The sequence below is a fragment of the Sorex fumeus genome, unplaced genomic scaffold (assembly GCF_029834395.1).
Source record: "Sorex fumeus unplaced genomic scaffold, SorFum_2.1 ptg000122l, whole genome shotgun sequence".
In the NCBI taxonomy this organism is placed as follows: Eukaryota; Metazoa; Chordata; class Mammalia; order Eulipotyphla; family Soricidae; genus Sorex; species Sorex fumeus.
The window spans coordinates 62,784,370-62,802,367 of NW_026606179.1; the positions used below are offsets into that span (position 1 = coordinate 62,784,370).

The 17,998-nt window shown below is 65.9% G+C and overlaps 1 protein-coding gene across 1 annotated transcript; it reads right to left on the bottom strand.

Moving 5' to 3' along the window:
• Window positions 1-13,962: 13,962 nt before the first annotated feature.
• On the bottom strand, window positions 13,963-17,868 carry CUNH16orf95 (chromosome unknown C16orf95 homolog). Its single transcript, XM_056136152.1, has 7 exons — window positions 17,742-17,868; window positions 17,468-17,591; window positions 16,573-16,618; window positions 15,936-16,076; window positions 15,307-15,429; window positions 14,814-15,082; window positions 13,963-14,066 (listed from the first exon to the last, which is right to left on the bottom strand). Exons 1-7 carry the CDS (start codon window positions 17,866-17,868, stop codon window positions 14,048-14,050), a joined length of 849 nt encoding a protein of 282 aa, XP_055992127.1. The 3' UTR covers window positions 13,963-14,047.
• Window positions 17,869-17,998: the final 130 nt, after the last annotated feature.

The following is a 17,998-nucleotide window of genomic DNA, read 5'->3' on the forward strand; positions in this document are numbered from 1 at the left end:
CGGGCCCCTCGCCGAGGCCTGGAAGCCGCAGGAGGCCGGGGGTCCCCGCGGCCGAGCCTGCAGCTGCCCGGCGGGCCCCGAGCTCCCCTCCCGGCGCGCAGGCTGCAGGCGCCGCGAGGGCACTGGGCACTGGGCACTGGGCACTGGCACTGGGCGTCGCGGGGTCTCCGGGCGTGGCCCGTGTGTCACAGGCACCTGTCCGAGCTGGCGGGGCAGCAGGCTGGACGGCGGGCCCAAAGGCGCCGTGGTGGCCTCGGCCGTCTCTGTGGACCCCACGCTAGCTGCCCAGAGGCCGGGTCCAGCGCTGGGGCTGCAGGGGCCCCAAGGACGGAAGCGAGCAGCTGCGATGAGCGGAGCCAATGAGGCGCGGCCTGGGGCTGAGCGGGCCAATGAGACGCGGCCTAGGGTTGATCGGGCCAATGAGGCGCGGCCTAGGGTTGATCGGGCCAATGAGGCGCGGCCTGGGGCTGAGCGGGCCAATGAGACGCGGCCTAGGGTTGATCGGGCCAATGAGGCGCGGCCTAGGGTTGATCGGGCCAATGAGGCGCGGCCTGGGGCTGAGCGGGCCAATGAGACGCGGCCTAGGGTTGATCGGGCCAATGAGGCGCGGCCTAGGGTTGATCGGGCCAATGAGGCGCGGCCTGGGGCTGAGCGGGTCAATGAGGCGCGGCCTGGGGTTGATCGACCAATGAGGCGTGGCCTGGGGCTGAGAGGAGCCAATGAGATGCGGCCTGGGGTTGAGCGGGCCAATGAGACGCGGCCTAGGGTTGATCGGCCAATGAGGCGTGGCCTGGGACTGAGAGGAGCCAATGAGATGCGGCCTGGGGTTGAGCGGGCCAATGAGATGTGGCTGGCCCTGAAACCCTCCTCCCCGGGCCTCCCTGCTCTGAAGGCAGAAACTCGGCCTTGGTCAGGGTTCGGGCAGGCCAGGGCAGGGCAGGCCAGGGCAGGCCAGGGCAGGGCAGGGCAGGGCAGGGCGGGCCCGGGGGTGGGGGGCGGGGTCTGGACACCTCTCGCATCTTGGCGGCCCGAGCTGCATTCGGAGAGGCTGAGCGCCTCGGTTTACACCCCCTCCCGCCACAGCCAGGACGTGGCACCCCACGGAAGGTTCCAGAAGCGTGGCAGCGGCTCTCCCACTGCCTGTCCCCAGAGAGGCCAACCGGGCGTGGGACCCCAGCAGCTCGGGCAGAGGCGCCCGCCATGGGAGCTGGACACGTCCTGGTGGCAGAGGTGTGGGAGCACTCACACATGCACACACACACACACTCACACACATACAGAATACACATACACAGTAACACATGCACACACATACACACATGCACATACATGCACACATGCACATACACACTCATACACATACACGCACTCACACATACACACACATACGCAGACTCATACATACTGACGTACACACATACGCACATACACACTGGCACACATACACTGACAGAGACACATACACATGCACTCACTCGGACACACATGCACTCATGCACACTTGCACACAATCACACTGACACATATACACACACTGACATACGTACACACACTGACAGGCACACATACATCGGCTCATGTGCACACACACAACACACACACACTGACGCACACTCATACTTGCAAACACACACACTGACACACATGCACGCACTTGCGCACACACCCGGCCTCTCAGTGAGGCATCCACGCTCACACCCACACAGGCTGGGGTGGGGCCTCCTGTCCGGTTGAGAGCGCAGGGGTGAGGTCAGGAGGCACAGGCTGAGAGGCTGCTCTCAGCCAGGCCCCGTCCCTGCACCCCGGGGTCCTGAGCATCCCTGGGAGCACCAGAGACCCCCTGCCCCGTGCCTGGCACCGAGCCGCCTGCCCCTGGGCTGAGTCCCCCTGGGGCCCTGAGCACCACTCGGGAGACCCCCAAAGATTCTTTTTCAAAAGGAAAGACGGCTCGGGGGGCCCCGCGCGCCCTCAGCCCACAGCCCTGCAGCCGAGCCCGTTCCCAGGACCCACAGACCCCGGCAGGAGGGTCCTGGCAGGCGGCGGGACCGCATGCAGAGGCAACTGATGTTCTGATCTTTTCCCTCCCTCCTGCGAGTCCATCCAGGGCAAACACGGGTGAAAACAAATGTGCGGCCCTGGCGGCCGAGCAGCTGTCGGCAGAAGCCTGCGGGGCTGTTCCACAGCGGGACGCTGCCTCTGCGGCAGGGCGGGGCACAGCGCCGGCTCCTCGCTGCCAACAGCTCTTGTTTTCCTGTCCTTGGGCTTGAGGCTCGGCCAGCTCCACAGAGGGACCCCACCTGGGTGGGCGGGCGGGCCACAGCGAAGCAGGCGATCAGAGGGTCCCCTGGGAGCCCCAGGGCCTGGGTCTGAGCCTGGGGGGGCACAGTCGGTTACGTGCCTTGGGCATCTCCCTGTGGCGGTCACACCCACTGGCTGGCGGTCACTGACGTCCATTGCGCTGCCCCTTTGCTTGTTCAAGGGTGGAAGTACAGTGTGTTCCCCACCTCCGGGGGTGTCCATCACCCCGTCCAGCTCTGGTTTTCACTGTCCCCAGAGACGTCCCTGCGTCCACCAGCTGTCACCCACCCCATGCACGCCACCTTGTATCAACCAGGGGTCACCCCTCCCTTCCTTGCTCCCTCCCAGAGCACTGAAGGGTGGATGTGCCCACCCAGCATCCACTATGACTGAGTCCACAGGCACCTGGACATGGCCTCGTCCACACATCGGCTGCTCCCGGGGACCTGGCCACGGCAGCTAGCCACGGGGAGCCTTTGGGGGCTTCTGAGCTGGCCTGAGTCTGCCAGCCGTGGGAGGCAGGGTCTGGCCAGCTGAGGTCACCTCCTGGGGTTCCCCCTGCCCATTCCCGCCAGCTGGAAGCAGAAGAGGTGTGAGGGCCGGGTGTGGGCAGGGGCTCCCCCGTGCTCCCGAGGAGGACTCTGCCAGACCAGGAACCGCATTGCGGCCATACTGGACTCCTGTTTGCTAACATCTGATCACCACCCCAGGGACGGCCACTACCCCGGGATGGTCACTACCCGGGACACTCACTGCTCAGGGACAGTCACTGCCTGGGGACAGTCACTATCCTGGACGGTTACTACCCTGGATGGTCACTACCCAGGGACGGCCACTACCCGGGGATGGTCACTACCCGGGGACGGTCACTACCCTGGATAGTCACTACCTGGGGGTGGTCACTGCCCTGGACGGTCACTATCCTGGACTGCTCCAGGCAGCAGCCCCTGTCCTGCTTGTTCCTGACGCGAGTTGGTGGCAGGCACTGTGGTCACTCTGTGTGTGTGTGAGAGACCGTAATAGATGTTTCTAGAAGTGGAAACCCCAGGTCAGAGACTTCCGAATCGAGCGGGACTTTGGCAAAGTGCTTTTCATTTTCATGGCGGCCACACCCAGGGCAGCTGGTCCTTGGGGTAGGGCCAGGTCGGGACCCAGTGCCCTACTCGGAGGGCTGCCTGGCCTGCTGCCCCGGCCCCTTCTTTCTTACAGCGGCTCGCGACGCCCCCACGCTGAGCCCACCTGGCTGTGGAGCTTGCAGCTGGGGCCCGGCCCCCCTGCGCCCAGCGGGCCGCATCACTTCCTTCCGTTCCTTCTGCTTCTGGCCTGAGGTCCCGGCAGTGCTCGGCCCAGGCTGCGCTTTGGGGCTGCTCTGGCCTTTGAGCCTCCCCTGCTCTGATTCCCGAGTCCCAGTCGGTGGGAACAGCCCCTTGCAGTATAGCGGGCGCAGGGCCCCCCGACAGGGGCTTCGGGGCCTGTTCCCCGACTCGTGCAGGTGTTGCCGCCTCGGCCGCCCCCAGGGCAGGCGACAGGCTCGGTCCACATGTGGCATGGGGGGCCCTGGGGGGCAGTCTGTGTGGCTTCGGTGCAGGCTCGGACCCCAGGAGCACTGTGGGGTGGGGTGAGGTGTGGGATTCTGGGGTGCCGGGCGCAGCGTGTCAGGAGTCAGGTTCAGGCCAAGCAGGGCCAGCAGCCCCCCAGGCCTGCCGGGGTGACCCCACAGCCGCGCGAGGTCCTGGCGTGAATCCGCCCCATCCTCCGCTGCCCCAGCCCCCAGGTGAGCCGGTTCCTGCCGGCCCCCACATGCAGGAACGCAGCCTCTGCCGCTCAGCACGCCCGCTGCTCGGGGACCGTCTGGGCAGCCAAGTCCCTCCGTTCCCGGCACTGCTCACCGCCTGGTCCCAGCTCCCTCGCTGGCCCTTCTGCTCCACGGACGGACGGACGGACGGACGGACGGGCCTGTGGCTACACCGGACCCCGCACGGCCTTGCGGGGAGGAGAGCTTCCTGCCAGGTGGCCGCCATGGCCCACTCACTGTCCTGCTCGCCGCAGAACCTGCCCCTCCCGCCGGGGAATGCTGTGGCCCAGGAGGTGAGGGACAAGCTGTACACTCAGGTCGCCATGCCCGGGCTCCCAGGCAGTGTGACAGGGGCTCCCTCTCCCCGGAAGACATGCCGAAACTGTGGAGGTGGGACACATTTGGGTTTTTTTTAACCTCAAATATGGTGGTGGTGGTACTGGTGATGGTGGTGGTGGTGGTGAAGATGGTAGTGGTGATGGTAGTTGTTGGAATCAAGGAGCTTAGGTTTATCAGGTTACACCCATCACAGTGCTCCCGAGTCACTTCCATTCCTTTGTTTATCTGTAACCACGTCTGTGCTCTCTTCCCCAGCCAGTTAATCAGCTTTCCCCCTAATCAGAATCTGTTAATTTGTAAAGGTCAAATCCTTCTAGGACACTGAACTTGTAGGTTAATATTGCCTTTCTCCTCTCCTTATGCCTTTTGAATTGTTTACTTTAATACAATGGCCTTTTTGTATAGATACAGGAAGACAATATTATACTTTATATCTTAGGATTTAATTGGCTTTGAATATTATTCACTCCCAGGCATCTGCCTTCTCAACTTAAGCCTCAGTTGCCCTCACTTCCTAGCACCCCAAGGGCAGGGTCCCGACGTGGGACTGGATGGAACCAGGGCAAGCCGGTAAGTTACGTGCCACCCTGGCATCACGATGGGCCAGGCCAAGGTGCCACGATTCTTAACTATAGGTTAAGAGTTTGATCATAGGCAAATGCTCTCATGATCCAAAAGTAACGACGAGACTAGGACCCTGCTGCTAGAATAGGAAAGATATCCGACCTGAGCACTGCAGTCCAAGATTGAGATTCCCTAGGAGAGCAATTCTATGAACTTAAAGTATTTCTTACTGTGTCCATACAAAATGATTTATATTACGTATGCTTATATGTTGGTCGGACAAGGAGAGGAGAAACACACCCAGGGAATTCTGTTCTAGGGTGGGTTTATCTGCTAAATGAGAATCTGTCCTAGAAGCAGCCTTCCTGTTTGTCCTGACTAGCTTGGATGAGATTGAACATTTCTCCCCTTCAACTGCCTTCAGAAAATAATTTCAGCATATTGTAAGAGGCAGCTTTCCTTTTCTCACAGTAATCTAGCAGGTCTTAGATATACAGATCTCAGGTGCTAGCCACTCAGGTGATCTTTGGGATGTAGATTCCGGGCTCTAGGCAGGCTAGTCTTTGGGATGCAGAACCCAAGCTCTAGCAGACTGGTCTTTGGGATGCAAATCCACGTGCTTGTAGCTTGTGACAGTGCTTGTGAAGGGTCTTAGTTTTGTATCTTCTTTCCTGAGGCCAAAATTACTGGCCTGCTGATGTAAATAATGGATGTTTTGCCGCCTCGATGTTCTTTCTGTAACTCCTTTTGATGACCTCACTTCATTGCGCCCTTTAGAGGTACCACGATCTATATAAGGAGATTTTCGGGGCTCTCTGGGGCAAGCTGAGAGAATCTGGGAGAGACAGGTCTGAGAGAAGGCGGACACAGGCTGAGAGAATCTAGGGAACACGTGCTTGAGAGAACCTGGGCCCTCCATGACATGAGTTTCTTCCTTGTAATAAACTGCTACTGAGACCAACCAGCCTGGCCCTCGTTTCCTTCCTTCGCCTGCCCATCGACATCGACCTCCCTGGAGTGGGGGAAAAGGCCTGAGACTACCGAACGCGGGCAGCGGGAGAGATAGGCCGCTGTTGCCGTCCCTTTTTGTGTTTACACAGGTAGTGGTGATGGTGGTGATGGTGGTGGTGATGGTGATGGAGATGGTGACGGTGGTGATGGTGGTGATGATAGTAGTGGTGATGGTGGTGGTGGTGGTGATGGTGGTGTGGCGACAGTGATGGTGATGGAGACGGTGATGGTGGTGGCGGTGGCTTTGCTGTTGCTGGTGCTGATGGTGATGGTGATAATATGTTGGTGATGTTGGTGGCGGTGGTGATGGTGATGGTGGTGATGGTGGTGGTGGTGATGGTGGTGGTGATGGTGGTCATGGTGGTCATGGTGGTGATGGTTGATGGTGGTGATGGTGGTGATGGTGGTCATAGTGGTCATGGTGGTGATAGTGATGATAGTGAGATGGTGATGCTGATGGTGGTGGTGGTGGTGGTGATGGTGATGGTGGTGAAAGTGGTGGTGGTGGTGATGGTGGTTGTGGTGGTGATGGTGATGGTGGTGATGGTGGTGGTGATGGTGGTGATGGTGATGGTGGTGGTGGTGGTGGTGATGGTGGTGATGGTGATGGTGATGGTGATGGTGGTCATGGTAGTGATGGTGGTTGATGGTGGTCATGGTGGTGATGGTGGTGATGGTTGATGGTGATGGTGGTCGTGGTGATGGTGGTGATGGTGATGATAGTGAGATGGTGGTGATGATGGTCGTGGTGGTGGTGGTGATGGTGATGGTGGTGAAAGTGGTGGTGGTGGTGATGGTGGTTGTGGTGGTGATGGTGATGGTGATGGTGGTCATGGTGGTGATGGTGGTGATGGTTGATGGTGATGGTGGTCGTGGTGATGGTGGTGATGGTGATGATAGTGAGATGGTGATGGTGATGGTGGTGGTGGTGGTGGTGGTGATGGTGATGGTGGTGATGGTGGTGGTGATGGTGGTGATGGTGATGGTGATGGTGGTGGTGGTGGTGGTGATGGTTGATGGTGATGGTGGTCGTGGTGATGGTGGTGATGGTGATGATAGTGAGATGGTGATGGTGATGGTGGTGGTGATGGTGATGGTGATGGTGGTCATGGTAGTGATGGTGGTTGATGGTGGTCATGGTGGTGATGGTGGTGATGGTTGATGGTGATGGTGGTCGTGGTGATGGTGGTGATGGTGATGATAGTGAGATGGTGATGATGATGGTCGTGGTGGTGGTGGTGATGGTGATGGTGGTAATGGTGGTGGTGGTGGTGGCTGTGTGGTATGGTCATGCTGATAGTGGCAGGTGGTGTAGTGGCCGAATGATATGATGTGACGATGGTGATGGTCCCAGTAGTGGCAGAGGTGCAGATGACAGTGATGGTGATCATGAAGGTGTGGACCATGTGGCGATGGAGACATTCTACACGCGCTGAGCGCTTCCGTGAACCTTTGAAACTCGGCTTAATTTCTCGAGTAGGATGGACCTCTGAACGCCAGACTCTCATCGCGATCATCTGAACTTCTTGTTCGAATCCAACTTCCTGAACAAGCTTCAGTCGCTTTGTCGGCATCTCTTGGCCAAACAGATGCCCGCCAGCGCAGCCAGGCGTCAGAGGAAGGAGCTGCCCTCCTCACCAGAGGCCCGTCCGGTCCCTGCAAGCCAGCAGCTCAGCCCAGGCCCCAGGCCCCTGGGGCTCCCGCCTCGCTGCCCAGCTCCCGGTCAGTCCGAGGCTGCAAGGAAGCGGCCTGCGTGCAGTGGGCTGGGGGTGGCGTGCGGGGCCCAGTGCCCAGCGTGACGTCCCCAGGAGGTGAGCGTAACCGCTCTGCTTGCCCCCATGAGGACTCGCAGTGGGTGCCTGCAGGGCCGCGGCGTGGCTCCCCCCACACCAGGAAGGGTTAACAGGGCGCCCACACACAGCCGGAGGCCCGGGTGGCCGCACACAGGCGCACGGGGTGGGCCGCTGACTCACTGGCCGGCCGGCCGCAGGGGCGAGGTGCAGCTCCCAGGGACCCCACACCCGCCTTCCCCAGGAGGGGGAGCCAGCCCGGTCAAAGTGCGCCCCCAGCACTGCAGAGCAGGATGGGCGGTAACGGGGCGTGTGTGTGTGTGTGTGTGTGAGCGCGCGTGGGCAGGGCTGGGTCTGAGTACATGAGCGTGCGCGGACACGCGCCCACGTTTAGAAGCACGTGTGTACACTGTGAGAGGACTTGTACGTACAGGCGCATGCAGGAGGATGAGCGTATGTGTTCTGTGCGCGGGAACACGTGAGTGTGCGCTCGTGCGGGGGTGTGAGAGTGTGCGTGTATGTGTGAGTGGGTGGAGGCGTGTGAGCAGAGGCTGTGGGAGTCTGTGTGTGTGTGTGTGTGTGTGTAAGCACACATGTCTGAGTGTGGGCACAGTGTTGGTGTGAGGTAGCTGGGTCTGTGTTGTGGGTGTGGTGTGGCCAGGAGGGGGGCAGTGGGGGGGGGCAGGGGGCCAGGCAGGGGGCCGGCGGCAGATGACCCCCAGGCCCATGGGAGCCCCTCAGCACCCCTCTGGACATGCTCTTTGGGGTCCGAGCACCCCCTGCACGGCCCTAGAAGGAGCAGGCCGGGCCAGGCAGACACCGTGGGGGTCAGAATGGGGAGGGGGCTGGAGGCAGGCGCACCATTGGGATGACGCTGGGACCCCCCAGTACCGCGCCCTTGGGCCCTCACCTCCCGGACGTGTCCCCAAGACGGAAGAGACCAGACCCCGGGCCCCGAGCGTGGCTCCCGGCTCACGTGCCCACTGCCCCCTCCTCAGGCCCTGGACAGTGAGAAGCAAAAAGCCTCACGCCACTGTCCCCGCCCTCAGGCCTGTTGCCCCCCAGGGCTCTCTGGCAGTCCCCGCTGCGTCCGGGGGCCTGAGGCTGCGCGTCCTGGTGCCCGACATGCTGGAGATGAGCACTCTTGGAAGATGGGGTGCGGGAGTGGCGGACGCTCAGGGCCCCCTTCTGTGGGAAAGGCCCAGAGAGGCACATGTGGCTCCAGGCCGGGGAAGGCACGAGGCAGACACGGCGGTGGGTGCAGCTGGGAGCCTGGGTGCCGCCCGCAGGGTCTCAGGCCAAGCGGGGCCTGGTGGAGGCGGGTGCCATGATGGACCCTCCCTGCCCAGGAAAGGCGCTGATGTGCTCAGCTGTGCCCTAGTCAGAGGCCCAGAATTCAGGCAAAATAGACTTTTTGGGGGAAGGGGGGCTTTCCAAGCCCGGCTTGGGCGGGGAAGACTCTCCCAGCAGTGCCCTGCAGCCAGGCTGAGACTCTTCAAGCAGTGCTCTGCAGCTGGGCTGGCGCAGGGGTGGACTCTCCCAGCAGTGCTCTGCGGCCACGCTGGGGTGGCGCCATTCTCAATGCTGCTGCCCAGGAGTGCTCGGGCCGTGCCAGGAGCCGAACGGGCTCACGCACGTGCACAGCTCCTGGGCCCAGCAGGCCCAGATCCCGGAGTGTCTTTCTTGGGAGAATCACTTTGCTGCCGTCCAGAGGGTGGGCAGTGGTGCCGTGTGGCCTCCGGGCTCTGCAGTGCCCACCTGGGACCTGAGGAGGGGCGGTTTGGACAGTGGGCAGAGCCGGTGGGAGCCTGGCCCGAGAGCCCGTCGCCACTGAAGGTTCCTTCCTTCTCCTTCGGCTCCAGCTCTGGAGAAGAGCAGGAGGGGTGTGGGGGGTGGGGGGCTGGTCAGTGCCAGGTCTCGGCCTCTCCCCAACCCTGTCAACGCAAGGCCCGGGGGCGCAGCCGTGGGAGCAGCTTGAGCTGGGTCGGCAGCCCCCAGGTCGTGCCCATCGTGTCCCCAGACCCACGGGCTGGTTTCTTGATGGAAAAGCACCAGCCACGGGGCTCAGGCCGCCACTCACTGACCTTCCTGCCCTCACCCGAGGGCGCGGGCCAACGGCGCTTCCTGTCTGCTGGAGGCGGCTCTTGGCGCCCGCGGGTGAGGGGTGCGTCCCCCACCCTCCGCCGGCTCCCGGCAGCCCCCAAAGCTGGCCACTGGTCCGGCTCTCCAGGACCCCCCCCCCCCCCGGGCTCGCTGCAGGGGGTGTGGGCGGGGCAGAGGTCGGTGGGGGCTTTCGTGTCTGGGGCATTTCGTTGGGGGAGCGGAGCATGCGAGAGGCAGAGCCCAGAGGCGCTCGAGAGGCCAGGCGGGGACCCAGGGGCCGTGCAGGAAAGAGCCCCCCTGCGTGCCCGCTCACTGTACAGAAGCTGGGGCGGTTTCTGTGGTGTCGGTGAAAGCCGTGGTCTCGCGGGAGCCTCAAGTGCTCGCCCCGATTTCCCCTGGGCCTGTCTGTCGGCCACGGCCTCCTCCGGGTCCACCGGGAGCAGGCAGGCTGGCAGCCCCCGAGGGCAGGGAAACTGAGGCCCAGGGCCCGGTCCCTCCCCTTGGGGCTTAGCACTCCCTTGGACGCATCTGAGCCACGGGAGAGTGTGGCCCCTTGGAGACCCTCTGACTCACGGTCCCAGGCCCGGCCCAAGGCAGTGACACTCCCTGTAGCCTCTGCCCGTGGCTCTGGGGGCGCTGCCAGTCGTGTGCCCCCCCCCCTCTGTGCACACCCCCGTGTGCCCCCAATCTGTGCACGCCCCCCCACCCCTTCTGTGCGCTGCCGGCCTCATCCTCGCCCGGCCTCCGTCCTGACCCAGTCTCTGCCTCCCCTGACCTTCCCCCTTTCCAGCCTTCGGCCCTGAATCAGGGCTTTGTGTTTTTTGTTTAAAGTCTCCAATTTCTCCTGAAAATAAAGAGGCCCTAAATAAATGCTTGTTTCCTCCACTGTCAGACCAAATACGTTAAAGAAAGCAAGAAAGAGAAAACTAGTGAAAGGCAGAAAATTTCACGGGGGCCCAGAGGGACCAGACCCCGACACCACATGGGCGCGTCACCCCCGAGCACCAGCGGGAGGGCACCCCCCAAAGAGAAAGGACTTTGCCCTAAAATGTCCAACCCAGAGTAAATCGACACGGCGAGGCCGGACCTTCACAGCGCAGCCGGGGCCCCCACTCAGCCTACCCCGCACCGCCCGCTGAGCACTGCGGAATGAGCCGCCAGCCCCAGAGTGACGAAGCCCTTGAGCACACGTGGTGTGAGCCCAGAGCTGAAACCAAAACCGCAGCGATGGCCTCTGAGGAACAGGAGGCCGCCCGCCCGCCTGCCCCCGCACAGGGGTCTCAGGCCGCATCTGGGGGAGCCGCCAGCTTGGACTGGAGGTGTCAGTGGAGATGGACACACGCTGTGGCTGTGGCCCCCAGGCCCCGGGCCCTTCACTCGGGGCAGGCGCTCTTCTGGGGCTGAGTCTGGGGACCGAGAGCTTGGGCTGCACAGCAGGAGGCGTCCAGAGCTGGTCAGGACCAGTTTCCTGCCTGTGAGTGCGGGGAGCCCTCACCCGCCTGTCAGGTGCCACCGTCCTGCCAACCCTGCTGCTGTCAGCGCCTCCCCCCACAGGGAGCAGAAGGCAGGGAGGGGCTCCCAGCTCAGAGCGGCTGGGGGTGTCCACGGGGGGAGGGGCTGCGTGCCACGCCTTGCCCTAGGGGCTGCACCATGGCGGGGCGAAGGACCCCGCACTCACGGCTGTGTGAGGGCCAGGACGGCCCCCACGGCTCCAAGGGGAGCAGCACCCCCTGCCCCCCACGTCCTGCTGACCCAGACAGCACGACCTCGGCCGCGCCCCGACACCCCCACTGTCTCCCCGAATCTGGAGGCCCAACCCACAGGCCACCGTCCCAGATGGGGCCCCTTCCCCAGGCCCCAGACCAGACCAGGCAGGGTCCCCTCTGCTCAGGACGCCAGGGCTCGGCCCGGGGACACAGTGCGAGGGGAGGACTGTCCTGCGCCCACCCGGGGAGGGCATGGTCAGGGTCCAATCTCCGGCATCCCTCTGGTCCCCGAGCACTGCGGGCAGCGGCTCCTGCGAGCAGAGCCAGGAGGAAGCCCCGAGCATCGCTGGATGCAGAGCCGGGATGCTCTCCCTTCTGGGGCCGTCCGCCTGGACCCTCAGCCGCCACGTGTGCAGGTTCTGGAGACACAATCCCCCCAGGGCACAGGGGGCTGCGACCCCCGCACCCCCAGGCTCCCGCTGTCTCCCCACAGGGCACTTGCTGGAGGCGGTTTCCAGCTCGTGGGCGGCGCCACCTGCTGGCCAGTGGGACCACGACAGCTGGGCCAGCGGCACCTTCAGCCCCTGAGGAAATGCGGGCAGAGCCTGCGGGGTTTGCCTGCGGGGAAGGAGTCGGGACAGGCACAACCCCGGGAACAGCCTGGAGGCCCCCCAAGGGGGAGTGGGGGGCCGGACACAAGGCCGTGTGCTGTGGGCACAGTGGACACACGGACGGGCCCGGCTGCCCCTGCCCCTTCCTGCCCTCCCTGCCCCAGCAGCAGAAGCAGATTCGACCCCCAGCGGCCGGACGTCAGCACCAGGCTCAGCGCCAGCGCGGGCGATGGTCCCCGCTCCTGGGGGGACGCGGCAGCAAAGGCACCCGCCAAAGAGACGCGGCTGGGCACCAGCAAGGATGGACGCCCCCCCCCCCAGAACCCCGCAGCCTTCCAGCCCTCCCGTGAGGCTCCAAGCCACACCGACTGGGTGGACACCCTGTCCCCCAGCTGCGTCTGGGGGGCTCCACCCCCCCTTTGTGGCTGAGACTGACCCCAGGACACCATCAGGGTGCAGGTGAAGGCATCACACAGGGCTGGCAGCAGCAGGCCCCAAGAGGGCACACCCGAAGCCTTGTGAAGGGGCTGGATGGTGGGTGGATGAGGGTGGATGGGGGTGGATGGGGGGTGGAGGGTGGGTGATGGATGATGATTGGATGGATGGGTGGTGGGTGGAGAGAGGAAGGGCTGGAGGGCCTGCAGGAGAGAGCTGGGCGTATGGACTGGCCGAGGGGCTGGTATCAGCTGTGGTGGGAGGAAGGAGCCCAGCCCTCCCTGAAGAGCAGAGCCAGCACTGCCCCGAGCTCCTTCTCCAGTGCTCTTCTACAAGCCCCACCTCCTGGGCAGGATGGCAGCTCCTCCTCCTCCCTGTCAGTGACACAGAACACCACACTCTTGAGGGTCAGCCCTGCCACAGGGCTCCCCCGAGGGACACCCCACACATAGACCCCCCGACCGGGGGTCCCTGCTATGTCCACAGCCGTGGGGGAGGCCCCGGTGCATGCGGGACCCCACAAGGGGCCATTCCAGGGCTCCTGAGACAGACCCCACGTGTCCACTGGGGGGGGCGACAACCCGCAGCGACCAAGGGCAGCCGCATTGTTGGGGGTTGGGACACACCCCGCAGTGCTCAGGGGACCCGCAGGAGCCCAGTGGGGGGCGGGCCAGGCAAGCGCCCCCTGCGGTGAATTGTGTGAGCAGAACTAACCACCCAGCCACGTTCAGGTGCAGCCAGGGGAGCCGGGGGCCCCGATGTGGATGGGGGTGGGGGGCGTGGTCAGGACACCTCCTGGGCCCTCCGTGAGGCCCCCCTCTCCCTCCCGGCTCTGATCCTGCCACTCTGAGCCCGTCTGCGCATCCCCCTCCGAACTGGGTTCTCCCGAGCAGTATCAGGGCCCGAGGCCACAGGGCGACACTAGGCCAAGCTGGCAGGGGGTGCAATGGGCATCAGCCAGGCGGCCAGGGCGGCTCTGTTCCCACCCACACACTGTGGCCCAACCCAGATGGTCGGTCACCACAGGAGCGTCTGCCCCCTGCAGAGCAGCTGTGGACACGGCGCCGTGGTCGTGGTCGGGCCTGAAGGCTTGATGGGGACGCAGCCTGGATGACCAGAACCCCCTGCACACAGGCTCAGACGCTGAGATCGGCTGCCCCGGGGGGGGGGGGCGGAGAAGCAGCCAGTGGGGTCAGAAGTCAAAGGTCAGCCAATCCCGGGGGGCATCCCAGGTTTTGCAAATAGCGTTTATTGGAGAATTCAGGACAAACTCAAGATTCCCGGCTCGGCACGGTGACGCACTCCCGACGGCCGCTGTGAGGCGTGAGGTCTGGGGCCGTGTGTCGGCCGGCATTCCACGACAGTGGTGCTCCTGCTGGACCGAAGGTCCCAACGTCAAACCCAGAAGAAATGTCTGGAAGGCAGAGATGGGCATTGCCAGGAGGTACCCGCTGGGGAGCCCGAGACTCACCGGCGCTTCCCTGGGCGCCCGACACCAGCGTGCACCAGCCCAGAGCGGACGGGAGGCCTTGGAGAAGGCCCCACCCGCCAGAGGGAAGCCTGGGTCCGGCCGCCCAGATCCCCGTGTTCAGCCGCCCAGATCCCTGTGTCCAGCCGCCCGGCTCCTGTGTCCAGCCACCCAGATCCCCGTGTCCAGCCGCCCGGATCCCTGTGTCCAGCTGCCCGGCTCCCTGTGTTCAGCCGCCCAGATCCCCGTGTCCAGCCGCCCGGCTCCTGTGTCCAGCCGCCCAGATCCCCGTGTCCAGCCGCCCAGATCCCTGTGTCCAGCCGCCCAGATCCCCGTGTCCAGCCGCCCAGCTCCCGTGTCCAGCCGCCCAGATCCCCGTGTCCAGCCGCCCAGATCCCTGTGTCCAGCCGCCCAGATCCCCATGTCAAGCCGCCCAGATCCCCGTGTCCAGCCGCCCAGATCCCCGTGTCCAGCCGCCCAGCTCCCATGTCCAGCCGCCCAGATCCCCGTGTCCAGCCGCCTGGATCCACGTGTCCAGCTGCCCGGATCCCCATGTCTAGCCGCCCAGATCCCCGTGTCCAGCCGCCCAGATCCCCGTGTCCAGTCGCCCGGCTCCTGTGTCCAGCCGCCCAGATCCCCATGTCCAGCCACCCAGATCCCCGTGTCCAGCTGCCCCGGGTCGCAGCCACTCACCGCACGGCCAGGACGACGCGCAGCAGGGCCTGCAGGAGGGTCAGCAGGCTGAGGCTGAGGGGCAGCAGAGGGGCCCAGCCCGGGGCCTGCAGGGACCGCAGCTTCCGCCCCTTGAGCAGGAGGCGCGGGTCACAGCGGGTCCGCCAGCGGTTGCAGCAGGGCCAGGCGTCCGGGGGGCCATCTGCGGGGCGCGGGCAGCTCGGGGCCAGGCAGGCGTCGGGGCGGGCGTCACCTGGCCTGCCCTGGGCTCCTGCGGCCCCGCTCGGCACCTGGCCGGGAAGGACACAGGACGGGCCAGTGGGCTCTGCCGTCCCCCGGCACGGCCTGGGACCCTCTGAGGACAGGCGGGGGCGGCTGCACCCAGTGCCCGGCACCCACAGGTCCCCAGTGCAGAGCCGGGAGTGCACCCGAGCGTGGCAGGTGCGGCCCCAGCCCTAAACGCGTTTTCCAGAGGCTTCCTGATCCTGCCCACTGCGGGAAAAGCCGCTCTTACCTTCCGGGGGAACCTCAGGACGGACGGCACCCAGTAGGGCAGCACCGCCTGGTCCCGGGGAGCCGGGAAGCGCCCCCCGAAGTGGCGGCGGGGGCAGGAGCAGGCCCCGGCCACCTTCCAGACCTGGGGGGGAGCAGGCGGCTGCCGGGCGGGTCGCACGAGGGGCCCACGGTGCCCGGCCTGGCCCGTGCCCCGCTCCCAGCCGGAGACGCGCCCGAGAGGCCCCACCAGGCCTTCGCAGGCCCCCGATTCCCAAGCACCTGCGGGACAGTCCCCAATGGGCGGAGCCGAAGCAAGCTGCCCCCCTTCCGCCCTCCCTGGTCCAGCACTGGGCAGTGAACAAAAGAAGGAATGTTCCAGAAAGGGGGCAGGGGCTGGGGGAAACCGGGCTGGACAGCACCCTGACCCTGGCTCAGTGCGGGGAACTCAGCTGCCGTGGGGTGGTCCGGGGGAGGAGGCAGGCGCCCTCCCACCCCAGGGGTCTGCCCGCTCGGGGTCGCCAGGGACCCCCACGACCCTTGGGAGCCGCCACGGGGGCAGTGCTCGGGGGCTGCAGGCACCAGGCAGAGGGGCTGGACCTGCCCCTGCCCCCCACAGCCACCGCAGGGCACCGGCGCCACGCCGCCTACCTGCTGGCGGGGTCTCAGGGACACAGGGACCCAGTAAGGCAGCGCCACCTCGGCCCTGGGCACCGGCAGGCGGCCCCCGAACCCGCTGGGGCACCCACAGCCGACGGCCCTTCGCTCGGCGCTGCTGGGGTCAGGGCACACCTGAGCGAGAGCCAGAACAGACCCCAAGTCGCGCGGGCTGCTGGTCCCCAGAGGCAGCGGAACCCTGGGCCCGCGGAGATCAGACCAGGGGGAAACAAGCACGGCCACCCACGGGGACGGAGGGCCGGGGGCAGCGGCGCCTCCCAGCCTCACCCCACCCTGGCACTCTCGGGCAGCGAGGCCAGAGGAGCTCCCAGGCCTCCAGGGCACCCTTTGGCCGAATGCACAACCGCCCCAGACGCTCCCTGCTGCCACACCCCTGACTCCTGCACCCCTGACCCCACAACTCTGCACCTCGGACCCCACAATTCTGTCCTCCACACCCCTGCACCTCTGCACCCCACAACCCTCACACCTCTGCATCGCTGTACCCGCCCCCCGCCCCCCTTACCCCAGACACCCACACTGCCCTGTCCCACACCCCGCACCAACATCCCTTACCCCAAACACCCCCACACCCCGCCACGCCGGCCGCCTGGTCCCGACCTTGCCTTACCAGGGGGGCCTCGGGGCTGGGGTCCTTCCCTGGGGTCTGGCCTTTCCTAGAAGACCAGGAGATTCAGAAAGTTCCAGACTGACCGGCAGTGGGTGCTCAGAGCCGGGCAAGCCCCTCCTCAGACCGACCCCTCAACCCTGCACCTGTGGGGCCGGGCATCTTCGTTCCCGGACTGGGCCCTTTGTTCACCAAGAACCTTCCGGAACGCGAGTTGCAGGGACAAGCCCAGGGCCCGGAGGACACGCGGCCACCCGGGCAGGACGGGCTGTCCGGGGAGCTGCTCCTGCCCCCGCCCCCGGGAGGGCGAGGGGCCCTGGGGGGCAGGGGTCGCGGGGCGGTGGGGACACGGGGGTCAGGGAGATGCCAGGGCGGACAGGGGCTCGGGGACGAGGGGGCTTCTGTGGGGGACACGGGGGGACAGGCCGGGACGTGGGGGGACGTGGGGCCATGGGGATGCGGGGACCAGGGGCTGCGGGGGGAGGGACGGGGCACGGGGGTCGCAGGGGGACGCGGGGTGAGGGGCGGGGCACGGGGGTCGCAGGGGGACGCGGGGTGAGGGGCGGGGCACGGGGGTCGCAGGGGGTGTGTGGGGTGAGGGGCGGGGCACGGGGTCGCAGGGGAAGGTGGGGGTACGTGGGGCCGCGGCGGTGAGGCCGAGGGACCCCAGGCCTAGAGAACGGGGTGGGGGCGGGGGTGCGCCCGCGCCCCGCCCCTTCCGGCCCGCCCGCGCGCCGCTGATTGGCTCCGGCCCCGCCAATCGGCTGCTGCCTCCTCGCCACGTGACCCCACGGGCCCCGATCGGCCGGGCCGAGGCGTGCGCGGTGCGGGCGGCGCTGCCGGGAGCCGGGGTCGGGGTCGCGGGTCTGGGGTCGCGGGCCCGGGAGCGCCCACTCACCGTTTCCCGCGGAGGGGCCTGCGCTCCCCCGGGCCGGGGTCTCGGCGCGCGGGGCCGGCGCGCGGGGGGGGCGTCCCGCGCCGGGGCCGGGCCAGGTCCGCCTTCAGCGCGGCGCGGCGCCTCCCTGCAACGGGCCCGGTGCTGACCCGCCCGGTGCTGACCCGGTGCCGGCCCGCCCTCCCGGCCCTGCGCCCTCGCCCCGAGCGGCCTGCGCGACCCCGGCCCCCGCCCCCGCCGCCCCGGGCACGAGCGCCCCGACGGCCTCCCGCGCGACCCGACTCGGCGCCCGGACCCGCAGGGACCCGCAGGGACGTGCGGGGTGGCGCGGGCGCCGTCCGAGGGGCCCGAGCCGCGCCCCCACGCCGCCTCTCACTCCTTCCCGGGAGCGCCACGGGCTTCATGCTGCCCCCGCGGCCTCGCTCTGCTGCTGGCCCTTCCCCTCCTCGCTGGCCTGCACCGGGACACGCTGGGCTCTGCCCCCTCCAGTGGCCAGCGCCAGCCCGGGGGCATCGATCATGGCCAGGCCCTCTC

What these genes read in the sequence shown, in the direction of transcription:
- CUNH16orf95 (XM_056136152.1), bottom strand. Translation starts at nt 17,868, where the DNA reads ATGAAGCCCGTGGCGCTCCCGGGAAGGAGTGAGAGGCGGCGTGGGGGC. An exon ending in CCAGCCCCGAGGCCCCCCTG is followed by an intron (nt 16,077 to 16,572) that starts GTAAGGCAAGGT and finishes GCTCTCGCTCAG; the next exon opens with GTGTGCCCTGACCCCAGCAG. An exon ending in CCCTGAGACCCCGCCAGCAG is followed by an intron (nt 15,430 to 15,935) that starts GTAGGCGGCGTG and finishes GCTCCCCCCCAG; the next exon opens with GTCTGGAAGGTGGCCGGGGC.